General features: G+C 44.2%; 1 protein-coding gene across 1 annotated transcript; it reads left to right on the top strand.

Annotated features, from left to right (window-relative positions):
* Positions 1–887: 887 nt before the first annotated feature.
* Positions 888–23,811, top strand: Mep1b (meprin A subunit beta). The gene is made up of 15 exons (XM_060377631.1): positions 888–997; positions 3,057–3,075; positions 3,653–3,703; positions 4,385–4,425; positions 6,661–6,739; positions 9,218–9,335; positions 11,313–11,491; positions 12,561–12,779; positions 13,383–13,535; positions 14,768–14,983; positions 17,208–17,657; positions 18,913–19,092; positions 20,027–20,159; positions 21,154–21,358; positions 23,653–23,811. The coding sequence occupies exons 1-15, from the start codon at positions 935–937 to the stop codon at positions 23,665–23,667; spliced, it is 2,121 nt and encodes a 706-aa protein (XP_060233614.1). The 5' UTR covers positions 888–934; the 3' UTR covers positions 23,668–23,811.
* The last annotated feature ends 4,090 nt before the right edge of the window (positions 23,812–27,901 follow it).

Genomic DNA, 27,901 nt, shown 5'->3' with positions numbered 1-27,901 from the left:
CCCTTGAACTGGAATTACAGGCAATTGTGATTTGCCCTGTGGGTCGAGCGAACGGCACCTCTGTCCTTTGAGGAGGGGCCAGTGCTCCTAACTGCCACGCCTTCTTTCTAGCCCACTCACTTTATTTTTCTTTAAGAGTCATTATTATTTCCGTGAAGGTGGTAGATATATTTCACTGCAGCCAGTTCAGGGGAAACTCTTTTTGTGGATGTGGTGTTGGTGTTCAAACTTGGGGCCTTGTAAATGTTAGGTAAGGGCTCTGTTGCTCAAGTGTATCTCCAACACAGGAAAAATCATTTGTGTCTAAGCTTAAAGTCCAGAGGTGTTGGCCCAGCCACATATCATCCACATTGTCATCTCCTTAGGCATCCTTGGAAAAATGTTCCTCCAGTTATCCTGCTATGTTGTCTTGCTATGGAAACATCCTTATTTCCATGCATGTGGCCTATCACGGTGGGTACATTCTCTGACACATATTTATCACTTTTGGCCTCACAGGAGTTATTCTCCTCCTACCTAATACTGGCTCCTCAGAGCTCTAACCAGGAAACAGGCTATTCTGGATTTAATAAAATATCACTACAGTCTCAGGAAGACTGAGAGGTTGAATCATACTGTGTGTATGTTTTTTTTTTTTTTTTTTCTCAAGCAGTGTTTAAAAATGTTGGGGAACAGTATGTATACACTAGAGAATTTATCTCAGTGACAGGCTTTAGCAATTTAATGCTGGCACAGTAAAGGTGGAGGAGGGGAAGAGGTATGTTAGTGACCCTGGACTTTACCTCCTTGATTGGAAGTTACTACAGCAGCAAGATGACTTGAGAGATGGATCATTAACATTAAGATCAAAGACCGGAAGTTACGATATTTAGCTTTTAAAAGTCAGCTCTGCCATGACTGCCACAGCTTGCAACTTCCAGCTGGAAGCCACAGTATGGATACCTGGCATCAGCTTTGGTTCCTGGTTCTTGCCACATTTCTCCTGGTTTCTGGCTTGGTAAGAAAGCAATAAGAAATATTGGGGGCCCATCGATATCAACCATAGGTAGTTGTTTGCTCACGTTTTGTTTTGCATATTTTGAAATGTTGCTCTTAAAGAAGTGTTTCTTCTGGTGGACAGGGGCTAGAAGATATTGGGTATAAGAGGCCACTAGGCCGCTCTGCCAGAGAGGTCCAGAGAGTGTGATAGAAAATCACATTTTCCTCTCTGCCTCACTGTTGTGAACTGACAGGTTTCCTTTTGAGAAGACAGTGAATGTGAGTTTTGAAAGCCATTTTCCTTGCCGAGTGACATACCGGTTGCTATTGCCATAACTTGACCTGGGTAAAGACTGGCAAGTGTCAGATCCAGTGTCCACATTTACAGAGTCTAACAATGAAGAGTTTCTCTCCTGCATTGTTGTCAGTCTACGCTAATATTCCAGCAGTCCAGGTAGTTTGTATGCCAAGCCAATTCCAGGTATCATATGAAAGTTTTAATGGCCGAGGGAACCCTTTAGCTGGAACTTCTAATGCAGGACGTTGATCTGATGGTGTATAGATAAGGACTGATTACAGATGCGAGGTGTCCTGTCACGCGTGTTTAACTGGCTCAGAGTAACTACTAGTAAATCTCTTTCTGTGGGTGCAACGGGGTCGTCTGTGAATGTGTGCTGTGTGGTTGCTGTTTGAGAAAACTAGGGCCCTTGCTGTCAAAACCGACAGTAGCCGCCTGAGCAATTTATCCCGTGTCTTCTTAGCCCTTCTACGGTGTTCCTCAGCTCAGCTGCCGGTTTGCATTTGAATGCAATTGTACTTTATACTTGTGTGATGCAGCATTACAATTTTATAGCATGTTTTTGTGTGGTATCATATAACTCAAGGTACTCATCCAAATCAGGTGGTGACAAAGTCAAATAGAACACTTACGATCCAGGAACCAAGTTGCCTTAAGTTGGAAAACCCAGGCCTAGCTCCGAGGGACTGTCTTCCAGTTCCACTGACTTCTTTAGTAATTTGTTTACGATCTATTTGAAAAATATATGGATTTTAGCTATGTGATAGTGGTACATGACTTTAATCCCAATACTTGGGAGGCAGAGGCAGGTAGATCTCTGAGTTCAAGGCCAGCCTGATCTACAGGGCCGGTAGGGCTATACAGAGAGAACTTTTCTCAGAAACAAACAAAAAGCAAAACAACAAAAACCTGTATGTGTCTTTTTTTTTTTTTTTTTAAATCACAGAATCTACTTATTGGTATTTTGCTTAGATATTTGGTATGGTTTTTGAGTGTGGACTCCTGGGAGAGCCATGAAAGTGAACACGATTTTAGTGCGGTATTGGGTAAAGTTTCTGTTATTAACTGGGAGTAAAGATTTATCTTTTCCAAGCATTGCCCCAAGAGGAGAACATGTATAAAGTGAATGCTTACACGAGGGCTGGACTCTTGTGTTTTGCCCTCTCTTCAAGCTTTGAAGTTGTTTTTGTTGTTTTTTGTTATTGTTGCTACCTTTACACTCATTTAAGGGGACGCTTCAGTGTCTTTAAGAAGTAAATCATCTGGTCAAATGTCATATAGACTCTAGCTTACTTGTCTGGGGTGTATGGGAGAACACGTTACATCTTTTAAATAAAAAGGACTGTCTGGTTGCACCTTAGAACCGCTGCAGCTCATGCTTGTCAAACCAGCACTTGGAAGGCTGATGCAGGAGGATTGTAGCAAGTTCAAGGTTAGCCTAGACTACAAAGTGAGTTCCGGTTTGAACTACAGAGAGACCCTGCATTCAAAAATAAAAACAAAATTAGGGCCTGTGAGATGTCTCAACAGGTAGCTCAGCATTAGGTACCCAGCCTGATGATCTGAGTTCAAGCCTAGGAACTGACACACAGCCCAGAGAGAGAGCTGACTACCACTCACAAGTTTTTCCTCTGTGTAACACACACACACACACACTCCATAAATAAATACATGAAAAAACTTTAAAAATGATTGTCAAAGAAATCCAAAATTGGAGCCCAAAATATCATATATATCACAAGCACTGTAATAACACCTTTTTTATGTCTTTGTTTTCCAGCCAGCTCCAGAAAAGTTTGGTGAGTCTGTTTTGAGTTTTGCTCTAGATTGCAGTGCAATAAAGTTACGTTGTGAATCAAGGGAGCAGACTCATCCAGGGTGTACCGCTGCTGAGCGGAAGTCGGGACTGCAGCTTTGTAATCTAAGCAGAGGAGTGATGAACTCTGATCGGATGCTGGCTGTTTTAATTCACCAGGGAACACTCTCTTGTCCGCTTTCCAGGACCCAGCTGCCCATCTGAAAAATAGAAGCAGGAGAAAGGCCCGTACCGTGGCTTTCTGGGTGAAACAATTTTACACATTTATTTTCTATTTAGTCATTTAGTCCTGCCTTCTAAGCTATGTCTACTGACATACAGCGTGACCAACGTCTTCTTAAGGTCATCTGACACTCAAGGGATGGAAAGAACAGAGGGCACATTCAAAAGTCTCCTGTCTGGCCCCCAATCTGTCTCACAGGAGGGTCTCAATCAATTAATCAAAGCAAGCTAAATGAGAATCTGAGGCAAAAACTTGTTTTCTTCTGATTGTGTGATTAATGAGTGTTTTTTTTTTTCTTTCATGAACGTAATGGTCAATGTGTTTTTTGTTATTTCAGTCAAAGATATAGATGAGGGAATTGATCAAGACATATTTGATATCAATGAAGGTTTGTGGATTTTTCTTCATGTTATTATATTTTAAATATTTATTATTATTAATTGTTATTTGTGTGTGTGTGTGTGTGTGTGTGTGTGTTTGTGTGACCCAACTCACAGGACAACTTCTGGGAGCTGATTCTCTTTCCCGCCCATATGTATTCCCAGGGATCAAACTCAGGTTGTCAAAGCTTGGTGGCAGCACCTTTTCCTGGCTGAGCTATCTTTCAGGGCCCCTTTTAATTTTTGTTGTTATCATGTATTACTTGCATATGATGATGGCTTTCATTATGGCATTTTCATGCATGTATGTAACACATTTGATCGTATCTACCCATTACCGTCTCTAACCCACACCATTTTCCCTAAACGCCCACCAATCCCCATCCCCTTGTCACCTACTCCATTTCAACCTTCAATGCTTTGTTTAGCTTTTTTCTCTTGTGAACTGATGAGCTTCATTAGGGTTACTTGTAAAGTCTGGGTGAGGGACCATTTAGAAGACTGTGGCAACTTAACACTGGCCACACTGACGAGGAGAATGCCCCCCCCCAGCAACCATTAAACTGCCTTCAGATCCCTACGGGAGGGGTCTTGCGGGCCCCTCTCCCTTTGGAATTTTCAAAACATCATCTATTGTGTGGCACAGAAAGCCAACGTGATAACGTAATTTCTCTCACCTCTTGTCTTAGATTTGGGACTGGACCTTTTTGAGGGAGACATCAAACTCGAGGTGAGTTGCAATGATGCTTGCATGATGAACCGTGAAAGTCAGCTGTGAGCAGCTGAGGGTGATGGTGCTGAGGTACCGTTCAGAAGCCGCAGCAGCCCTCTGGCCCTTGCTCAATGAGCACACCACCCTGGAAGGGCTCATGTGTAGCTATATCTCCATCCTCCATTGTCTAGGTTTCTGTGTGGTGAAATCCACTATCACTTAACAAACGTGTGGTGCTCTGATTGATTTTTATTATTGCATTTTTATTATGGATATTTTATTATCTTTATTTATTGATTTTTATTATTGTTGATTTTATTAAATTCCCTTTATTTCAGCAATAAGGAGAATTTTTGTTTAAAAACAGAACTTCATGGATTTTTTTTTTTTTTAACTTCACGGATTTTGTCTAGTTGAAGTAAAATAAAACTGAACTTGCAAATATCTCCAATGGCAGGCTTTTTGTCACAAGAAATGTTATTATTATTAATTATTATTTCACTTTCCCCCTGAAATCAGGTATAAATGATGTTAAGGGGGGTTCTCCTACACCAGTTTTTAGAGTGCTGATTCGGATGTAGCTACCCTGACACACAGATGACCTGTGGCTGCATATGTGGATTAAGAGGGCTTAAAAGTTCAGTATCTTTCTGGACGTGGTGCCCTGTCACACGCCTTTAATCCCAGCACTTGGGAGGAGGCACATGGATCCCTGGGTTTGAAGCCATCCTGGTCTACATGGTTAGTTCTAGTCCAGCCAGGGCTACACGGTGACACACTGTCTCAAAAATCAGAATAATGACAACAACAAAACCAACCAACCAACCAATCAACCAAAAAAACAAACAAAAGTTAGTGTCTTAAGAACTTTTTAAAAAGAAAATCAAGATTTTTTTGTTTACCAGATTTTAAAATATTTAAGAACTTACTATCTTTTGTAGGAGATGGAATCAAACAGAGATGCCTAATAATGTATTTATCCTTGTTATGTTGTAGAAATTTATATAAACTTAGAAAATAGACAAATTAACAATATCATCCATAATTCAAAATATACAAACCTTGGACATGGATAGTATCTAGTAGAGCAAACTTTTCCTCTTTCCCCTAATGTACTCTGTGATCTCTCCCACACACTGGCGGCTCACCTCTCAAATCCTCCTTGAAGAGACAGAGCTATGCATGATGCTCAGACATGTAATCCTCCCTGCTCAGGTGGCCAAAGCAGGAGAGCTACAGGTTCAAAGCCAGCTTGGGCCACACAGTTAGACCAAGTCTCGAGATAAAAAGTCAAAGAGAAGCTGGGGATACAGTGGACTAATCAGGCTCTTGCTCAGGTTTGATTTTGCTAGTACAAAAAGAAGAGGAGGGGGAGGGGAGCACAAGAGGAAGAGCAGAGGAGAGGAGGGGGAAGGGAAAGTGAAAGGGAGGGGAGAGCAAAAAGAAGAAAGGGAAGAGGAAAAGAGAGGGAGAGGAAAGGGAAGGAACCCTGAGGGATGAAGGGTGAAGGGAGGAGGGAAGGGAGGAGGAGTAGAGGAAAGAGGTGAAGGGAAGAGAGAAGGGGGAGGGGGAGAGGCAAGCCAAGGGGGTAGGGAAGGAGAGACGAAACAGGGGAGGAAGCTGCTGTCTCAAGGCTTCCTCCTGGTCCTGAGCTCCTCTTTCTGATGCTTCTCCGTCTCACCTGAGCCAGAGCTTCACACGCCACCTCTGGACCTGGACAGTGGACTGGGAGTGGGTAACGCTAGTCCTGCCTCGGCCCCAAGCCCCAGGCTCCATTTGCACGCTGCATGTGAATGTCTACAAGATACTGCAGATCTACGTGTCCTCTGACACTCCTGGCTAGAACGCTCCCCTAGAGCCTGCATGAGTTCATGTGTACCACATGCATGCAGTATGCGTACATGGGTGCCTGGAACTGAGCCTCTTCAAGAGCAGCAAAGCTGTCCTAACTGTGGAGGTGTCGACAGCCCATTCCTCTGTGCTTTTAATATCTAAACACATACCAGCCTTTTAGCGTGGTTTCCGACAGTCTTTTATTTTGAGGATCATTTCTTCTTTAACTGTATGTCAGCATAATAATTAGTTATTTCTGTCTGTAAACTTTATTGAATTATGGTAAAAAATCTTTAGACACATGCCCCTATTGGTTTGAGCTAGCAAGAAGAACTGTAAATTTCACTTGTTTACAGACTGATTATTGGCTAGCTTTGTCCAATTTACTTATCCGATCCTTTTCACATTTCTCCTTGACAGGCACAAGGAAAGAACTCCATCATTGGAGATGTCTATAGATGGCCACACACCATCCCATATGTTCTAGAAGATAGCTTGGGTTAGTACACACTTCGGAGTCTCCATAGCTACTGTGTGTTCCTGAGATGATAGGATTAATGTCCACCAGAATGGCCTTGTGTGATGTTAAGGCTAGTTGTTGCTGTTCCATTGTGTGGCTATGTACATTTACTTTAAAAAAAAATAAGCAAAGTGAAGAATTAAAATATCTTAACTATTCCAAACTGAATATCTGTTGGATTGTGACTAATATAAGATCATTTCGGTCAGCCTTGATGGAGAACTTACTTTATGTTGAATGCTAAGGACATGAAGATTAGGAAACACTCTCGGTTTTAATAAGGTTTGTTCTATATTTTATTGCTATTCTTAATTCATATTCTCTCCCTCTCCCCCCCCTGCTGTGCCTATGGACATGAGTGTCTGTGGTACCAGAGGGGAGGGCTGTGCTCCCTGGAGCTGGAGTTACAGTCGGTGTGTGCCACCTGATAAGGCCCTGGGAACCCAGGTTGGGTCCTCTGGAGGAGCAGTACATACTCTCAAGCCACCAAGCATCTCTCCATCACCAACACTCTTTAGTTTAAAGCTGCGCTTCCCATGTTTAGGTATTCACTTATTTCTTGCAGAGCTGACAATAGATTCCAGGGCCTTGGACATGCTAGGCAGATGGAAAACCACTGATCACTCCCAGACCCTCAAGGATTTTTTTCTTAAGATTCATTTTTATTACTTTTAGTCATGTGTGGGTCTGCACGCCAGGAGTGAGTAACACACATGTACAGTGTCTGCAGAGGTGAGAAGAGATGCTGAATCCTTGGAGCTGTTGTGAGCCACTGTATGTGCGTTCTGGGAACTAATTCCAGTCCTTTGGAAGAGCAGTCCTTATAAGAGCTTAACAACTGAGCTGCCTCTCCAGCTCTGTACAACCTCGTCCAGTACAGGATGTAAAGATGAGTAAAACCTACAAAATAACCAGTCAAACAAATGGATAGAAAATGGCATTGCTCGCCAAGATCTTATTTTGCCAAATCCAGATGTTAACAAGAATCCACTGTCTTTTATTTTTTCAAGGAAAAATAATTCTTAGTTTAGTATTAAATTATTAAAAAGTCAGAAGAGGATTGGAGAGACGGCAAGCATGAGGATGAGATGTCAGACCTTTAGAAGCCCCCACACCCATGCTGTGGTGTGTGTGGGAGCTAGCTGCAATCCCATCCTCCCTGGCGGTGATGGACTCCAGAGGAAACTGGCTGTGGGGGTTAGCCATATGGGCAAGTTTTGAGTTTGACTGACAGACCTTCCCTTAAAGGCTAAGGTGGAAGAGCAGTGGAGGATGAGTTCTGGTATCATCTCCAGACTCCACATGTGTGCGCCCATACAAGCATGACCACGTGCATGCGAGCAGGAATACACATATGTACACGCATATGCACATGTACATAACCACACACATGCACAAAAATGTAGCACACGTGTGCATATACATGCATTTGTGTGTGTGCTTACACATGTGTGTAGGTGTGTGTATTCAGTCCTCCCCACAGAAAAGGAGACCCCTCTTCCCCTTATATCAGCCTTTCCCAGCACATCAAGTCACATCAGGACTGAGCATATCTTTAATCCCTGAGGCCAGGCCAGGCAGCCCTAACAGGGGGAGGTGATCCGAAAGCAGGCAATAGAGTCCATGCTAGAAACAGTCAAGTTAGGCTCCTGTCTGCAAGCATAGCAGAGCATCATTATTGGTGTCAGGGGCTCGGTCTCTACCATGGGGTGGGTCTCAGGTTGGACCAACTATTGGTTGGACTTTCCCCAATCTTTGTTCCCTCTTTATTGCTGCGCTTCTTGTAGGAAGGGTAAGTTTTGGAACACAGGTTTTGTTGGTGGGTTGTTGTTCCCCTCCTTTCACTGATATACCTGGCTAGGAGGTGGTCACTTCAGTCTTCTGTCCCCCCTGCTAGGAGTCTCAGCTAGAGTCACACTCATGTCCTCCCAGGAGCCTACCTGCTATGATGTCTTTTTAAATGAATTCTGTGCATGCACAGTGTGCACCTGGGAGACGAAGGCCCTCTCCACCTTGTGGGTCCTCGGAATTGTACCACTGTTTGCTGGGATCCTGGGATTTTCAGAAACTTTCTTCGTCCTTGAGATACCAAGGACTATTCACACAAGCCAGGTCAAGTTTTCCACCAATGACCCAGAGCCAGCCAAGGCCTGGGATAGTAAAGACACAAAGCCAGAGGGCAGTTTAACTTGGTAGAGGTGTCCACAGTTTGTGATTCCTTGACATACCTTCTGCTTGATTCTCAGAACAGTTCAACGCAGGGTGGAAATTCTCTCGAAGCTTTCCTAACATGCAGCATGTACAGCCCACTCTAAGACACTCGTGGTGGCCACGGCACGCTGCCTTATTTTAAGGACACAGCAGGCTGTCTTGGAAAGAGAACATAAATAAGCAAATGGATACATATTAAAAAATAAAAGAGACAGATCTCAATGTACACTTCTTGTCTTCTGTCAGAAATGAATGCCAAAGGAGTGATTCTCAATGCGTTTGAGCGCTATCGCCTTAAAACGTGCATTGACTTCAAACCTTGGTCTGGAGAAGCCAACTATATATCAGTGTTCAAGGGCAGTGGGTAAGTTTGAGGGTTGTTCTGCTAAGGTTCTGAGGAGACTATTGTTCCTCAAAGCGTTATGCCACCACAGCAACAGTCCACGGACTTGCTTGACCTTTGGGTCTGGCCACAGCTTCCTTTGCTCTCTGAGCAGAGCATGACTTTTAGGCCTGATTTTTCTGGCCATAAAAAATAACAAAGTTATTTATTATTATATTATATCAATAATAACAACAATAATAATAAAGTAATGTTTTCACAGCAGTAGAGGGCCTGCCTAGTGTCTGTAAGCACCTGGGTTAGGGCCACAGTACTATAAAAAGGAAAGAGGGGAGAGAACTAAGAAGTAGGAGAAGCAGGAGAGGAGGAAAGGGGAAAAAGAAAGGGCAGGAGGAAGGAAGGATGGCAGAGAGGGAGGGAGGGAGGGAGGAAGGAAGGAAGGAAGGAAGGAAGGAAGGAAGGAAGGAAAGAAAGAAAGAAAGAAAGAAAGAAAGAAAGAAAGAAAGAAAGAAAGATGGAAAGGAGGGAAGGAGGAAGGAAGGGATGAAGGAAAGAAAGAAGGAAGGATGAATGGAAAGAAGGGAGGGAGGAACAGAGGAAGGAAGAAAGGACAGAAAGATGGAAAGGAGAGTAGAAAGAAGAGAGGGAGGAAGGAAGAAAGAATAGAAAGGAGGGAGGGAAGAAGGGAAAGATGGAAAGGAGGGAGGGAGGAAGGGATGGAGAAAGGAAGGATGGAAAGAGGGAGGGAAGAAGGGGGGGAGGGAGGGAGGAAGGAAGGAAGGAAGGAAGGAAGGAAGGAAGGAAGGAAGGAAGGAAGAAAAGTAGGGACAGTCAACCTGGTGCTGGGGAAATGGCTTAGTTTCTAAAATCCTTTCTGCATAAACTTGAAGACCACCTGAGCTCAGATCTCCAGTGCAATGTGAAGAGAAGGAAAGAAAGAAAGAAAGAAAGAAAGAAAGAAAGAAAGAAAGAAAGAAAGAAAGAAAGAAGGAAGGAAGGAAGGAAGGAAGGAAGGAAAGGAAGGAAGGAAGGAAGGAAGGAAGGAAGGAAGGAAGGAAGGAAGGAAGGAAGGAAGGAAGGAAGGAAGGAAAGACTCTGTTAGACAGCTTTTCATTCTGGGGAGACAGGCAGATTCCTGAACTTCACTGGCCGGCCAGCCTACCCAAATTGCTGAGCTTCAGGCTCTGTGGAGATCCTGACTCAAAACATAAGGTGGGGGGTAACTGAGGAAGATGCTCTATCCGGCCTCCACGTGTGTGCCACCTACATAAACATGCGTACACAGATACACGTACACTAAAATAAGTAAATAGAAAATGTTTTCGTAAACTCAACAAGACCACCAATGTCACCATACAGTCAGTGAGAACTGATGTCATTTATCCTATGGCCTTGTGAATTTCACCTGATTTATAACTGAATGCTCTTCATTTTTCTCTTCAAGCAAAATGTACTGTAGACTATGCATGAATTCGCTTTAACTGTGTAAGTCTTATTACCTGAAAGGTAGCAGAGTCATTGACCTGAACACAGTGAGTCTGAGTAATTACTGATCCTATAAAACTCCTGTTTCATAATTGAGGAAATAACTCGACTGTCCTTCTTGCGGAGGAACCATGCTCTGCTCCCAGCATCTACATCAGGTGGCTTACAACCCCCTGTGATTCCAATTGCAGGGGATTTCACTCCCTTCTGACTTCTGAGGGCATCTAAACACATGCTTATATCCAGACACACATGTGCAGAGATAAACAATAAAATTACACAGGACAGAACAACCGTCTGAAAAATGGTTGCCTGGTCCTGAGGTAAATTCTCTAAAAATTATCTGTTCTACAAGTTGTTTTATGCTGAGAGCAGTTCAGTGTCCTCCCCCACAACAAGGGAGGATGGATGTAGGTAAACAAGTGGACTAGGCAGAGGGACCTCTTTCTCGTGACCCTTGTCTTGTGGCCTCTGAGTGCCTCATGCAAACGACCTGTCCCTGGTCTGCATCAGGTGCTGGTCCTCAGTAGGAAACAGGCGTGTTGGGAAGCAAGAGCTGTCCATTGGGGCCAACTGTGACCGAATAGCGACGGTTCAGCACGAGTTCCTGCATGCCCTAGGATTCTGGCACGAGCAGTCGCGCGCTGACCGGGATGACTATGTCACTATAGTTTGGGACAGAATTCTGTCAGGTATGTTTCTCTTACACCCTTAGTTATGGGTCAGCTTTCTGAGCAGGAAAGCACCAGGACCAGCGTGGTGATGGGTGTCTGAGCTTTGGAGACCAGATACACTTCATCTGATATCGGGTTGCAGTCAGGTTCCTGTCCAAGAACAGGAAGCTAAGCAGCCTGCCATCTTCTCTACATAGACTCAGTTCAATGTTTTAAGATGATTGTCCTTGGAGCTTATTATGACTCAAGCATAGCATTAAATTTACAATTATATATGTATTTTGGGCAGTGATGGTATTGGCTATGTGTGCATTTAACATCTCATTTAAAATAAATTCAATTAGCGTGCTTGTCATCTCACTCAACATTTGTGTGTGTGTGTGTGTGTGTGAGAGAGAGAGAGAGAGAAGGCACTTTGTAGATGAGGAAGTAACTTAGTTACAATTCTACTATTGTGAACTACAGCCATTAAGCGCATATGCCAGGAGTCCTCAACTATGGCCATCCTTTCTTTCCTTTCCTTTTTGTTTTTTTTTCAAGACAGGGTTTCTCTGTGTAGCCTCTGTGTTCTGGAACTCACTTGATAGACCAGGCTGGCCTTGATCCACAGAGATCTGTCTGCCTCTGCCTCCCAAGTGCTGGGGTTAAAGGTGTGCGCCACCACCGCTCATGAGGCTCACCTCCATCTTTTCTAACGACTCTGGTCCATGTTATCATTTTAGCACACTCCTCAAAGTCGTGCTTCTCCCCTGAACGGCTGTGAGCACGCTAAGCCTCCATCGTTGCTGGGTGGCGACTGAGTGTCCCCACACTGCTTCGTAGAACCCTCCTTTCCATTAGCTGTCGGTGGAACCTTAGGCTTCTGGCTGCACTGGAGGTGCAGGTGTGTCAGCTTGACTGTTGCTGTCATAATTGCACCATGATGTCAGGTCCAAAGACAGAAGCACTTGACAGTCAGGACACAACGTGCGCAAAATTCGTTCTATTACATTTTGCGTTTCTCAGTTAACAGGTGTTTAGTGAGAGTAGCTTAGTTTTATGAGTGTAAAATAATGAAAGTTCTTTCTTAAAAAATATATATATTCAGGCAGAGAACACAATTTCAACATCTACGACGACACTGTGTCCGATTCCCTGAATGTCCCCTATGACTACGCCTCGGTAATGCACTACAGTAAAACTGCCTTTCAGAACGGCACCGAGCCTACCATCGTCACGAGGATCTCCGACTTCGAGGATGTGATTGGCCAGCGAGTGGACTTCAGTGACTACGACCTGTCGAAGCTGAACCAGCTGTATAACTGCTGTAGGTGACGGACATCTTGAAATGACCCTTGTTTTCCCCCCGCCTTGCTGAAAAAAGGGATGCCCTCTGTACCTTTGGGTTTTCCGAGATTAGGAAGGTTAGATTTAAAGCAAAAAAGGCGGAACAGCACTCAGGCCCCAATCTGCCAGCCACTTTCAGCACTTTTCTTCGTGAGGTGTTTGCCCTTGAGATTTAGTAAAACAGCCTGAATCCTTGCACGCATGCACCCCGTACGAATGTTTGCGGTTCTGCTAATTCAAATGCAGACTGTTTCTATACTCAAAGCTCTTTTAAGCTAGGATGAAATGTGTGGTTATGCTGCAAATAACCTTTGCTGTGTCATAGAGGTTTGACTAATAAGGAGGAATATTGACTCAGGTTTCTACAGATAGATGGAACAGAAAAGAGTTGATACGGGCTTTGCATTCACACACGTGAGACTATTGGGCTCTGCAGACATGCAAGTGTCTCCAGTCGGCAGATCTCACAGTCAGCTGCATGGTCCCTTCAGAGTGACGTTCCTCACGGTTCCATGATCACTTTCATCACTTTGGTCGCTGTGTTGTGTGAGGGTTCACATCTCTCTCCTTTTCTCCCTTGTAGCTTCTTCCTTGAGTTTTATGGACTCCTGTGATTTTGAGCTGGAGACTATCTGTGGCATGATCCAAGGCTCAGCGGATAATGCTGACTGGCAACGGGTTTCATGGGTCCTCGGGGGTCCCGAGAACGATCACTCCAACATGGGCCAGTGCAAAGGTAGCAGGCTTTATTTTAATCACGTGTCTGTGAGGGGTGGGCGGTAGGCAGGTGCCCTGAGAAGAGCCGGATCCTCTGTGAGCTGCCTGATGCCGGGGCTGGGAATGGAACTCTGGTTCTCTGAAAGATGCGCTTAACCCCTGAGCCATCTCTTCATCTTCTCTGTCGGAATTATTAATGATAGGCCATTCTGTTTTTCCAAAGAAATGGACCTTATGTGTGATAAAAGAGTGCGGGTCTCTGCTTTTTGAGTGTTTCTGAGTGTGGGTCACTCAGAACGCTTTTCTTTCTACAGATCACAGTTTGGTGTTGTGAGGACTCCATCTGTGTGCACACAGAGCAGGATGGGAACCTCTTGGAAGGAATCTTTATTTTTTGAGAGGCCATGTTGTTCTTTTCTAGCAAGTCACAGAATATAGGTGACTCCAGTGTGCATGGCTGGGGCTGAGTTACTTAGCTTGATAATCATAGCTGGATATAATTCTGGGTTCTAGGTACCAAAATACCTAGAGTAAAGACTTTCTCCCTGGTTTTGGAAGCTAATATCTATAGTAAGAGAAAGGTTTCCTGACTAGGCATCATTCGTGAAATATCTGGCTATATTTTCTTTCAAGGCAGGGTTTCTCTCTAGCCTTGGCTGTCCTGGACTCACTCTGTAGACCAGGCTGGCCTTGAACTCACAGAGATGCCCCTGTCTCTGCCTCCCTAAGTGCTGGGATTACAGGCATGAGGCACTATGTCCAGCTTGTAGAACTGTATTTTAATGCCTAGTATAACGTCTGTTTGATTTGTTTTCTGTGGCTAAAACTGATTACCTAAGACCGGATACATAATTTTTTAAAGTGACACTTTCTTATGATATCTGAATACTGCCACTTGGAGGTTTAAGAGCAGGGTGCCTGGTGTCTGCTTGTCATTTGTTGAGGGACATTCTGTTTCATCATAGGGCAAGGGTCATCACCTGATTACCCGGAATCTTCTGCTGGCTCAAGCCTTATCTACTCATAAAACCACACAAACTTAGGTGACTTCATGCTATCCTGGTCATCCTTCCAAACGTCATCACCATAAAAATATGGAAATTATTTCAACTGCACGAACTTTGGGGGCCACAGCCTGATTACAGCATTTGTGTGGGCACTAAGCAGATACTAAATGAAACAGGCACGTGTTCAGGGCTAGCAATCCTGAAAGTCTTCTTTTTCTCCACTCCGCTTTTGTCCTCTGAACAGACGCCGGCTTCTTCATGCATTTCAATACCAGCTCTTGGGGCGAGGGGGCCACAGCGGTGCTGGAGAGCAGGGTGCTGTACCCCAAGAGAGGGTTTCAGTGCTTGGAGTTTTATCTGTTCAACAGCGGAAGCTCAAGTGACCAGCTCAACATCTACACCCTGGCGTACACTGAGGGCAACCCAGCCGGTGTCTTGACCCTCCAGAGAGAAATTAAAGGTACAGCATCCACGCTCCGACAGGGTGGCTTCAGGGTGAGGCGGTCTTGGCAGCTTGAAGCAGAGCAGGGGCTGATGGCTTTCCAATGAAACTTGATCTGTCTTGTTTGATAAGGAGGTTAAAATGGGGGTCCTTTATGTGATACTTAGAAGACAGAGACACTCTCCGGAAACTGTGGGCTTCCGTTAGAGACAAGCAGTAAGGATAAGTGTGTATTCACAGTGGTGAACCATGGGCAACATGGGAGGGTTGATGGCTAAAAACAAACAAACCTAAGCTATGGGATGGATGAAGGAGGAACTGGCCTCAGGGAGGACCTGCCCTGTCCCTAAATAAACACTGTTGGGGACCTCTCATTTTATCTCACCATGGCCTAGTCTCACCAACTTGCCATTCAAATGGAAAAAGAACTCTATCTACTTCCAGCTTAAAAGGATGAATCTCCATGAAGGCTTCTGCTATGACAGGAAGTGATGTCACTGTGGGAGCTATCTCTGGGGGGAGGGGGGTTTCCCATCAACCACGTGTTGGAGAGGTGGGTCAGCTGAGCACGTGTTAAAGCAGATGGGGAAGGAAGGGACGTGCCTTCTGTCTGAGTTACTTTGCTCATGGTTATGACAAGATTCCTGACAAAGGCCATTTAAGGAAGGAAGGAAGCAGGGCTTACTATGGACCGCTGTGTGAGAGCTCAGTCTTATGGTGGCAGCTGGTCACACTGTCTCTGTAGCCAGTAAGCAAAGACACCAAGGCTGGTGGCAGCGGCTCAGGTTCTTTGAACACACTCTAGGACCCTCGCCTGCAATGGCGCTGCCCACGTTTACGATGAGTCTTTCCATTTCATTTGACCTAATCTAGAAGATCTCTCACAGACCTGCACAGGGGCTGGGCTCCATGGGGATTCTAAGTCAAGCTGACACTCATGATTAACCACCATCACAGCAAACAGAATATGCCCCCTTGTTGTTCACTTTGACCCCTTAATGTAATGACAGAAACAAACACTCTTCGAGGTGAATCTCTACTGCCCCATACATCACTCAGGAAAGCTTCTGAGATACAGATGCTGCTTTCTGTTCACCCACGTTCACCTTTGTGGACACCTATGAGGTTTTAGTCTCACAAGGAATATGCATGCATTGTGCATATATATTATATATGAGGTTATATTAGATATTAAAGCTATATATCTTGCTTTTGTCAGTATATATTATGCATTGATATGTATATTAATGCAAATATATGTCATTGTCTGGGTTTGGAATGAAGGTCTGTCCTGCTAGCAACCCATGGGTCTGTCATTGAAAGACAGTAACAAGACTTGCAGGAACCTGCTTATCAGCCCTTTTAGGCTGGGTGGGAATGACCATAACAAAGCCAAACCTTCAAATGTAGATGGAAGATTTTTGTTCGGTCTGTAATATGAATGTTTATAATTTATTTCCAGGCAATTTCAATTCTCACTAAATGCTGATATAGTTGAGTTTCCAGCCAGTGTGTGTTAACTGATAGTTTGACAAGATTTTTTCCCGTTGTCATGGCAGGGGTGGGGAGGCTTCTGAAGATTTTTCGTTTACTGTTTCTTATTGGAACAGGGGTATGTGGTGGTTTGACTGTTTCACTTCTCAGCTTTCCTCTTGCCAAAGGCACCGTATGACTGAAACAGAGATTCATCCTCTAATTTCCTGCTTACATGAGTGGAAAAAGTCCCCCATATGCAGTGAGCTAGAGGCATGAGATAGGCCAGAAGTGGAGGGCAGAAAAGAGGGGTTGTCACCATCAAGTAAGTACTTGTAGCCTGGTGTCACTAGCTGTGGACAAGTGTGGTATCCCGGGGTTTGTAGATTCCTGTTTAATGCTGCTGAAATTTAAGCATTCCAGTTACATTATAAGTATATTTTTAAAAGTCGTTGTCAGAGTATGGGTTCAACCGTTAATCAATACAGAATGCCAGGTAACTTGCAAGCAAGCAGGTAGCGCTCAGGAATTGGGTCCTTTCCCATCTCTGAGAAAGGGTGATCTAGCTGAGAAGCTGCTGTGTAATTATTAAACACCCCTAAGTCAATGATCTTGGGATCACAAAGTGAGAAAACTGCCCTCCGCATTCATTAGAATTAGTGGCTCTGGGACCATCATTTGCCTTTGAAGGTTAGAACTCTAACACTGACCACATCAGTACAGAATTCATAGTCCTTCATCCCCCTTGAGACAATGACTCTTTCTGCAGAAATACCCACCGGGAGCTGGCAACTTTACTACGTCACACTGCAAGTGACTGAGAAGTTTCGAGTGGTATTTGAAGGACGCAGAGGCCCTGGGGCATCGTCAGGTGGCCTGTCTATAGATGACATCAATCTCTCGGAAACAAGGTGTCCTCACCATGTCTGGCATATACAGAATTTCACACAGCTTCTTGGCAGCCAGAATGCAGCTGTGTACAGCCCTCCGTTTTATTCTCCCAAAGGTTACGCTTTTCAGATTTACTTGGATCTAAATTCCTTGACTAATGTGGGAATTTATTTCCACCTGATTTCTGGAGCCAATGATGACCAGTTACAATGGCCTTGTCCTTGGCAACAAGCCACGATGACACTCTTGGATCAAAATCCTGACATCCGACAGCGTATGTCCAACCAGAGGAGTATAACCACCGACCCCACGATGACTATGACTAATGGTTTGTGGCTTATTTTCTTTATGTCTAGGGACGTGGTCATTTCTCAAGGAGGGATGTGGGAGTGAGACATTGCGCAGTTGGTTACTTAAGGAATGTTTAGCCTCAAAGTAAAGATTTTCAGCTTCAGGGAAAAAGATTCAATTGTGGAAGACACAGTCCCCAGGTAGAAGACTGTTAGGAATGTCAGCAAGGACTGAGGCCCTGGAAATCAACCATCCCTGAATTCTAAGTATTGCTTAAGGAGTGTTACCTTTACAGACCAGCATACTTGGGTTCAGATCCAAGATTTGCATCTCTTAGCTTTGTGATCTTTAAGGAACACCTTCTTGAAGCCCCACTGTTGTTGGCTGTTTAACCAAAGCAGGTACAATAATTAGGAGAGGTCAATACTAAAGCTTGTGGAGAGGGGGAGTCTTCTGATATGGAGTTTCTGTCACCCATGCTGACTGTTGGCACAGTGAAAAGCAATTCGGCTCTTAAGATGAGAGCTTACAATCAGAATGGAGACGCTGGGACACTGGTGGCAACAGCACAGAAATGGGTACTAACGCCTTTCAATGCCTCTTTAGAGTATTTACTGACGCTGACAGCATTCCAAGTCTCAAAAAGAATTATCACCCAGAGAAGCGCAATCACACTTGGAATTATAATACTCTCTGTCCCTGGAAACGGAATAGAGGGGATAACAGAATTATGGGAAGTTGAATGTCACCAGGTGAATTTTATAAATGATAAGGATGAATCAAAGTGACATAGGAAAACTAGCAGCTGAAGCTGATAGAGGAAAAAAAAAAAAAAAAAAAAAAAAAAAAGCCATGACAGAAACTGGAGGGGTTAAGCATTCAGAATTTCTCATTTTTTTTTCCCCAACATGTTGCTCTGGATGACACTGCAATGCCACCTAGTTCAGTTTATGAGATAAGTTGTTCTGTGCGAAACTCAGCAACTTTATGCTTTGACTCAGTTAAAAGGCCCAACTGCAACTCAGAAGGCCGTTGGGGATGGATCCCAACAAACAGAAGGGTTTTTATAGCCTACACTATGCATAGGGGTGATACTCCCCCACCCCCCGGAGCTCCCCACGCACTGTGACTTGTGCTCCAGTGACTTGCCTGGGAATATATCATAGGTCAAGAGCATCAACAGATTCTCTTCGGCTTCATCCTAATTGTGTCTCATTGCTCTCCCCCTACCACTGAAAGCTATGATGCTGCTAGACCCAGCCCATTAATATTGTTGTTAATTGTTCTTTCAGACAGTGGAAGCTATTTTTGGGACAGGCCTTCCAAGGTGGGAGTACAGGTTTTATTCCCTAATGGAACTCAGTACAGCAGAAGCAAGGGTTATGGAACCAGTGTCTTCATAACCCAAAAGCGGCTGAAGAGCAGAGAGTTCATAAAAGGAGATGATGTTTACATCCTCCTGACCGTTGAAGGTATCAACATAACAGTCTTATGTGTGCTTGCTCCTTGTGATGGTCCTTAGCCGTTTGCTGTGTTATTCTGGCTCTTGTTTTCAGATATGTCATAGAATGTAAGAGGAAATGGGCAAGAGTGGGATTTAAAAAAATATGAATGATTAGAAATATGAAACCAATTTAATCTGAAGCATCAAAAGTTAGACATTTATTGACTACATTATGGAACAGCAGTGAAATTCTTTAGGCTGGAATCTTACTTCCTCACACGGGATACACGTTACCCTGGGCAAGAGGTTAGTGGGCGTGTCCCCTCAAATTCCAACTGCTAGACAAGCATGGTGGCTGTCACCCCAGCTCTCTCCCCTTGGTGTGTGTGTGTGTGTGTGTGTGTGTGTGTGTGTAAACCAATGGATAGCTGTGCCTGCCTTAGGCACCATTGCCTCATTTTTTAATAATTTATTTTTATTTTATAGGTGTGCATTGGTGTTTTGCCTGCATGTATGTCTGTATGAGAGTGTTAGATCCCCTGGAACTGGAGTTACAGAGAGTTATGAGCCGCCATGTGGCTGCCGGAAATGGAATCTGGGTCCCCTGGGAGAGTAGACAGTGCTCTTGACCTCTCACTTCCATGTGGTGTGCTCGGCTGCCTGTCTCTGCCTGGTTATCTGCCTGGCATTGCTTCCGTGCTGAGAAGATAAGCACACACCACCTCATATGGCTTTTTTTCTTTAAAAAAAAAAACATGGGTTCTGAAGAATGAAGTCAAGTCCTCAGCCAACAGCCATCTCTCCAGCGTTGCCTGGTTTTTACTTGACTGCCCACAAATGCTGCTGGGTCATGCATCAGGATTACATACCTGACTTACAAGCCTAAATTCTGAGTTTTATCTGTGTCCAACGACAAGTAAGGCAAAAGCTGAGTTAAGTTTCACCGCACTTTCTCTCTGCAGACATATCTCACCTTAATTCAACGGCAGTTGTCCCAGACCCAGGCCCCACCTCGACTGTCCAGAACGCCTGCTCCAAAGTCCAATGTCAGAATGGCGGCATCTGCACTGTTCACAATGACATAGCTGAGTGCAAGTGAGGGTTCACGTGGCAGGTTCCACAGTCTCACTCACTCATTCTCCTGGGAATCAGATGCTGATAATTCACATGGATAACACTGATCAAGTGTCCTAGTTAGAGTTTCTATTGCTGCAATGAAACACCATGACCAAAAGCAAGTTGGGGAGAAAAGGGTTTATTTCCTTACACTTTTACATCACAGCACATCACGGAAGGAAGTCAGGACAGGAACTCCAACAGGGCAGGAACCTGGAAGCAGTAGGTGTTGCCGACGCCATGAAGGGGTGCTGTTACTGGCTTGCTCCCCATGGCTTGCTCAGCCTGCTTCCTTATAGAACCCGGGACCACCAACCCAAGGATGGCACCATCTACAAAAGGCTGGGCACTTCCCCATCAATAACTAATTAAGACAATGCCCTACAGTCTTGCCTACAGCCCAATCTTATGGAACGATTTTCTCAATGGAGGCTCCCTCCTCTCCAATGACTCTAGCTCATGTCAAGCTGACATAAAACTATCCAGCAGTTTCTCCATTTGGAGCAATTTGAGCTCCATTTGGGACTCTGGGGAGCCAACATAACAATTATTCGTGAAGAAAAAGTGCACTACAGTCTAATTGCCTGGATTACATATCTGATTCATTACTTATTGAATCCTCAAATCAGTCTTGTCCCTTGACTCTGTAGTTCCTCGTTTTCTAGATGAATACGCTGAAGTGCTGAGTCCTTAGGCAAAGCGTGGAGCTCATAGGGGTGAACCAGATTCCCTCAGTGGCGTTCTCCTTGCTCCCCCAGCTGCAGTTTTGGTATCAGATTAATTGTAATACCACCCCCTCCTGCTTCTCTGCCCCACCTGATGCTGGTTTCATCTCTTCAGGTAGTCTAGGGTCAGATAGTTATGTATGTCAGTGGCTATCCATGTTCAAATACGCTGGAGGTGACGGGGCCCTTTAATGATGATGCTCACAGTTAAATGCCACCCATAAATGACACCATATCTCTTCACGTAGGTGTCCTGCAGGAGAAGACTGGTGGTACATGGGCAGAAGGTGTGAGAAGAAGGGGTCCACCCGAGACACAATTGTCATTGCTGTGTCTTCCACTGTCACCGTGTTTGCTGTGATGCTGATCATCACCCTCGTCAGTGTCTACTGCACCCGGAAGAAGTATCGTAAGAAGACTAGTTCAACTACAGCAGCCATGAATCTAGAAAACGTAAGTCAAGGGTACCGTTACATTCCTCAAACCCTACTGAGGGAACCACATGAGGAAGAGCTGGACCATTTTCACACGCATCTTCATTTTTAACTTTTCTGGGTCTTATGCTAAGTTAACTGATTTGAGACTGTTTCACTCTTACTATCACCACTGTGAGTCAGTGAGTCTGAACTTGGCATCTGTAAAGGCTTCTTGCAGAGGCATCCATTGTACTCTGGGAGTTGTATCTGGTTGTTCATGCTTTTCTGGGGTGAACCTCACAGCTGAACCACACAGCTAGCTTTTCCTGCAAGTCTCTACCTCCCTAGGAAAGGGGACATGGCTTCTTTGTTCTGAGGGTCTTGGAGTGACTGGGCTCAGGAAGTGGCTAGAAGTATGTTTGGGGAAATGTCTCCCTTAAAGAAGGTTCCAGGGAATTCTGTCTTCTCCTGGAATAACCATCTCCAAGGCGAACTTTTCACACGACAAATTTAAGGTTTTGCCTTAGGTGAAACTTCTAAATGACAGCAGATGCTTGAAATCACTGGACCCAAACATGTGTCCCTTAGACAGTAGGTTCCGAGGTGCATCTTGGGTGCAGGCAGTTTCTTGGGGAGTGTTTTGGTGAGCACTTGTGATAAAGTGAGGGCAGCTGGACTGGAAACAGGTATACTTGGGCTCCAGATGTCCTTTTAGGAGCATGGGGAAAGAAAGGGACCAGGCCTTTGTACTCACAACATGAATGGCCACTGCAAGAGGGCAGAGCCTAAGGAGTGGTCTACACAGTAGCCATTGAGGGAGGACATTTCTCAAATGAATGACAGGGTTGAGCATGAGACTGAGCTTCCATAGGGACCCCAGAGCTAGAGAGCAGAGTGGCGTAGCCAACATCATGTCTTACAAAATTGCTCAGAGCAGAAGGTGTCACAGCAGAACACTGAAGTGAGAACCTGAGTCTTGTAGCTGTTTCATTCAGACCTAAGTATCTGGAAGATGACTAATGAGAAGAATGGGGAGAGAGCTGAGAATAAAAAAACATTTCAACACACTAACATGAGAGCATATTTTCTTAAGAAGAGCTGTTACCATGTTTTAGGAGTTTAAGTGAACTGCCTGGTATCAAGATATTGTGTACTCAACATGCATCATTATTTAATAATGATTCCACCCCTTATTTAAGACTTTTATTTTTTGTAAGATCAGTTGGAAAATGGACAGTGATTCTCATTTAGTGTTATTCCACTTCTTCAACTTCAGGAAGATTTTTAGTGTCATCATCCAGCAACAGATTTCATCCCATATTTTAAAACTACATAAATTGGGCATGGTGTCACACACCTTAAATCAGAGCGTTTGGAAGGCAGAGGCAGGGGGATCTGGTTTGCCAGGACTGTGTAGAGATCCTGTCTCAAAATACCAGGGAGAGACACACACACACACACACACACACACACACACACAGAGAGAGAGAGAGAGAGAGAGAGAGAGAGAGAGAGAGAGAGAGAAGGAAGGAAGAAGAAATGTATATAAGTTGATTTTCTTTTGAAAACCTTTTTTTTTTTTTTTGAGTTAAATAACAGCGATAGAGCCACTAATGTGGACCCTGCTGCACTACTTGCCCAAAGCTGTTCCTGTGAGCTGGGTCCCCACAGTTAGGAAGGATGCATCAGACATGAGTGCAGGGAGGGCAGAGAGTGCTGAGGTGGGAAAACCAGCCACATACGTTCATGTACCTTTCAAGAGCCCTTTCCTAGAACCTGGGCAGCATACGAGAGATTGTAGGGCTCTCATTAAGTCAGTACGTATCCGAAGAAATGAAAGAAACATGGTAAAAACAAAGAGACGAGGCTAAGTTAACAGAAGGGGAATGCTACCAGCATCCCAGGGACATCGAGTAGACATATATGCCAGCACAATGTCACGGGGGACATGGCAAGGATACCGGGTGGATACGCATACCGCCATGATGTCACAACAATACTGCTCTGAGCCAGATGGGAGGCACTCCATATCTTTTTTCCTTCATCTTTGCATTTGTTCAGTGTGCTCAGAGATAACCGGTCCTGTAGGTCTAGAGTAGATCTGAAATTGGAATGCCCACCCTTCTGAACCCTCACCTTGTTTTGCACCTGAGAACCTCAAGTCACAAAGGCTGGAGCATCTTCCTGAGGACAGAACAGGCGCTGCGTGCCAGCTGGGAGGGTTGCCACGGATGATGGTGGGGATTGCCACAGACTGTTGCCTTGTGACCCACTGAAGTGGCAGCTTTTATATTTAGGAATTACATCATCTATTGTTCTTTCTCCTTTCAGCAACACGCTTTTTGAACATTAACTCAAGCTGGCAACTGAAACAGGAAGGACTCTTTGACACGGAAGAACATTTCACCCAGGCTGTATGACATTCACAAGCCAGATCATCTCTGTAAATAGCTGAATGTATAATAAATCATTATTTTGGTAAAAGTCAAAGGGATGGTCTGTCTCCCTCCTCTGCTTCTCTCAGCGTTCCAGGCTTCTCTAGTCTACGTCCATAATACCGTCAGTAAAAGGGAGAAAAAGAGAGGCAGCTTTCCAAATCATTGTTCCTTCTGTTCTGGGACAAAATGGTAGGCCTCACAGGAATTACCCACAATCACCACCCCTGCGTGGGACTCTGGGCTAGAATCTCAGCCGCTTCGGGCGGGGTACCTGCTGTCCCAAGGTAGGGAAGGACAGTGGGATGCACTTCCGGGCTTCCTTCTTATGTTCTTTCAAACTGGCTCCTGTCTTATTTTCTCCCGTGGTCTTTGGGGTACTTGAGCCTGCCTTAATGTAGAACTGCCTCCATCAGGAAAACTTTTAACTCAGAATTTGGGGGCAGAGGACTCGTAAAGGCTTTGACATTTTAAACATTACCAACAACCCTAAAAAAAAAAATCACTTTCGTTTGTTTATAAGTGTTCCATTGATCAATATTGGCATTGAGGAACTCACAGTAAGACCACTTTAAATGGTTTTTGTTAATTATTCGTGCAGAGGCTGGAGAGATGGCTCAGTGGTTGAACCTTTGCTGTTCTGCCAGAGGACTCAAGTAGGGTTCACGTCACCCACACTAGAAGGCATACATCCTATACCTTCAACTCTAGAGCTGACACCCTCTTCTGGCTTTCATGGGTACCCACACACATATGGAACAACACACACACACACACACACACACACACACACACACACACACACACATTAAATAAATGAAAAATAAGTTTTGGGGTGGGGTGGTGGTGGCACATACCTTTACTCCCTTCACTTCAGAGGCAGAGGCAGGCAGATCTCTGTGAGTTCGAAGCCATCCTGGTCTACACAGTGACAGACTATCTCAAAAAACAAAACAGATTTAAAAAAATCAAAACAGATTCTCCCACAGTGTGGGGGTGCTTGCCTAATGTCTATGCAAGGCCCCTAGTTCAAGCCTCAAAAGAACCAAACCAAACAGAACAAAACAACAACATCCTGGCACAGAGGTTCTGCACATGTTTTTATTACATTTACACCTCTGTGCCTCTTTTTGTTGGGGGTGATTATGAATTATGTGAGACGTTAAATTTCCATGTGTTCCTTACTGGTGTGTAGAGAGGCCAATGACTTTTGTATGTTGCTCCTGTTTGCAAGTGAACTTGCTATGCAGCCATGCCATCTGCAATGAGGGCGATACATTTTTCCTTCCTGTCTGCATGCCGTTCACTAATCTCGAGTTACTGGACTGAGCAGAACCCCATCTGTTGTTCTGAATATGGCAATAGATGTGGACACGGTCGCCTCGGTCCAGTCTTAGGAAAGCCTTTAGTTTTCCAGCATTAGCTATGACGTTATCTGTTTCTGAAAGTTCTCCTCAACAAGTAGAGGAAAGTACCTTTCACATTTATCTTCTTTGATTTTTTTTTTTAACTTATGTGTATGTGTATACGCCTGTGTGGGTTTCTGCGCACCGTGTGAGTGTGGGAGCCTGAAGAGGCCAGAAGAGGGCACTGGCTCCCCTGGAGCTTGAGTTACAGGTGGTTGTGGACCACCTGATGCGGGTGCTAGGAATCGAACAGTGGCCCTCTAGAAGAGCAATACCATCTCTTGAGCCTCTCAACATTTTTTTTTTTTAATCACAAATGGATATGGAGCCTTGTCAAGTTCTTACATTGCATTAGTCTACATGATCCAAAGATTTTTGTCTTTAGTTTGTTAATACTTTGGACTAAATTGGTAGATTATGAATACTCAATCACATTTGTGTCCCTGGGGGGGAAAAACTGCATTTGGTCATGGCTTATTCTTTTTACATATTGCTGAGTTCTATTTGCTTTTGTTTTGTTAAAGACTTTTGCACCTATACTCATCAGGAATGTTGGACTATAGTTTTGTTTTTTTTTTATCTGTGTTTTTGAACTATCAGTGTTGAACTTTGGCATCTAGGTACTATGAGCCTTATGAAACAAGCTGGGATATGCTCTCTCCTCTTAAAGAGATTACAGAGAATGTAGAGATCTATAGCTCTATGGAGATTTATATGGAGTTTCGTTTTTTAAATTTTAATTTAAAACATTTTTTTGTGTATGATTGTATGTTGAGCATATCCCATGTCTCCAGTCCCAGGACAGATTACCCTCTTTTTTTTTTTTTCTCATGTAGTTTTAAAAAAATAGTAGGATGCCCAGTAAGAGCACATGGACACAGACTTCCTTTTTTGGGAAGGTTTAATCTGGTAGGATTAATTTTCTCAAGTTAGAGACTGTCAGATGTTCTGTTTCACATGTTTTTCAAAGAAATGGTGTATTTTCTCAAAGATATCAAATTTACATGTAGGGTTTTTACTTGTTTGTTTGTTTGTTGTTGTTTTTTTTTGTCTGCTTTCTTTTGATTCACACACACACACACACACACACACACACACACATACACAGAGGCCTTGAAATTGCTTTGTAACTGAGGATGGCCTGGAACTCCCATTCCTCCTGCCTTCACTTCTTAAATTCTGGGTTACAATATATATATTGCACAGTTGTAACCCAGCACTTATATTCATTCCTTAGTCATACTTTTTTTTTAATTATTATTTTTATTATTATTATTTTTTTATCAGTTACATTTTATTAACTCTGTATCCCAGCCGTGTCCCGATCCCTCATTCCCTCCCTCCCTCCCTCATCTCCACCGTGCCCCTTTCCAAGTCCACTGATAGGGGGGACCTCCTCCCCATTCATCTGATCCTGTTTTATCAGGTATCTTCAGGACTGGCTGCAAAGCCCTCCTCTGTGGCCTAACAGGACTGCTCCTCCCTTGGGGGGTGGGGAGACCAAAGAGCCAGTCATTGAGTTCCTGTTAGAAATAGTCCTTGTTCCCCTCGCTTTGGGAAACCAATTGGTTACTGAGCTACCACAGGCTACATCTGAGCGGAGATTCTAGGTTATATCCATACATGGTCCTTGGTTGAATGTCAGTCTCAGAAAAGACCCTGTGCCCAGATATATTTGGTCCTTGTGGAGCTCCTATCCTTTCCCCATCAGACTAACTCCCCTTCTTTCCTTAGTCATACTTTATGCAGTGTTGTGGGTAGATGTCTAGGACCAGAATTTCTGGGTCACTTAAATAAATCTGTGGTTAACTTTTGAGGGGCAATAAAGTATTTTCTTCCAGCAACCACACATAGGACAAAGGAGTGAGTATATACACATTCATAAGACGGCCTTCATGCCTATCCTACAGCTACGTGGGGTCCATATTTTCGCGTTGGACTGGGAGAGTTCTAGTCGTCTCTGAGTTTTGGCTTTGTTGCTTCCAATGGTTTGGGCAGCACTGCATGGTCGTTAGAAAACAGTTCTATTATGTGAGATGGCCTCTCCCGAGTTGTTTTCATTCATATGAGGGGGAAGTGGAGCCAGCTCACCTCATTGTAATCCAGTACTGCTTGCCGCAGTGGGAGACTTCCATTTGATTATTTCTCCATGGTCCCTGTGACTATTCACGACACACACCTAGTTGATGGTTGACTGCTTCCCTGCTAGGTAGAATTTAGGAATTCCAGAGTGGAAACCAGGTCCTTTCAGTGGGATGTTTTGACAGATGGCGGATGAAGGCAGTGGCCTTGGCAATCTAAGGAAGCAGATTGTCACAATTTCTGCAAGCACCAAGCAGCTCAGAAGAGGGAATGGAAATGTGTGTTATCCAAGTATTTTATTGCAACACAATTCTGGCAAGCTCTGGCTGTGATATCTGCCGATCCTTGTAGATTTGGGGTACCCATTCATTTCTGTCAGTTTTGACTGACAAGGGGAAGAGGGTATTTCTGAAAATCATTCGTTTTGGTTTGAATATGAAATGTCTCCTGTCTTACTTAGCATGACTAATGTGATGAAACAGCAAGTTAGGGAGGAAAGGGTTTATTTGGCTCATGCTTCCATATCACTGTTCATCCCTGAAGGAAGTTAGGACAGGAACTCAAATAGGGCAGGGACCTGGAGACAGGAGCTGATGCAGAGGCTGTGCAGGGGTCCTGCTTACTACCTTGTTCCTCTGGCTTGCTCAGCCTGCTTTC

Source organism: Meriones unguiculatus, chromosome 2 (assembly GCF_030254825.1).
Source record: "Meriones unguiculatus strain TT.TT164.6M chromosome 2, Bangor_MerUng_6.1, whole genome shotgun sequence".
Taxonomy (NCBI): domain Eukaryota; kingdom Metazoa; phylum Chordata; class Mammalia; order Rodentia; family Muridae; genus Meriones; species Meriones unguiculatus.
This window is presented reverse-complemented; position numbering and strand designations above follow the sequence as displayed.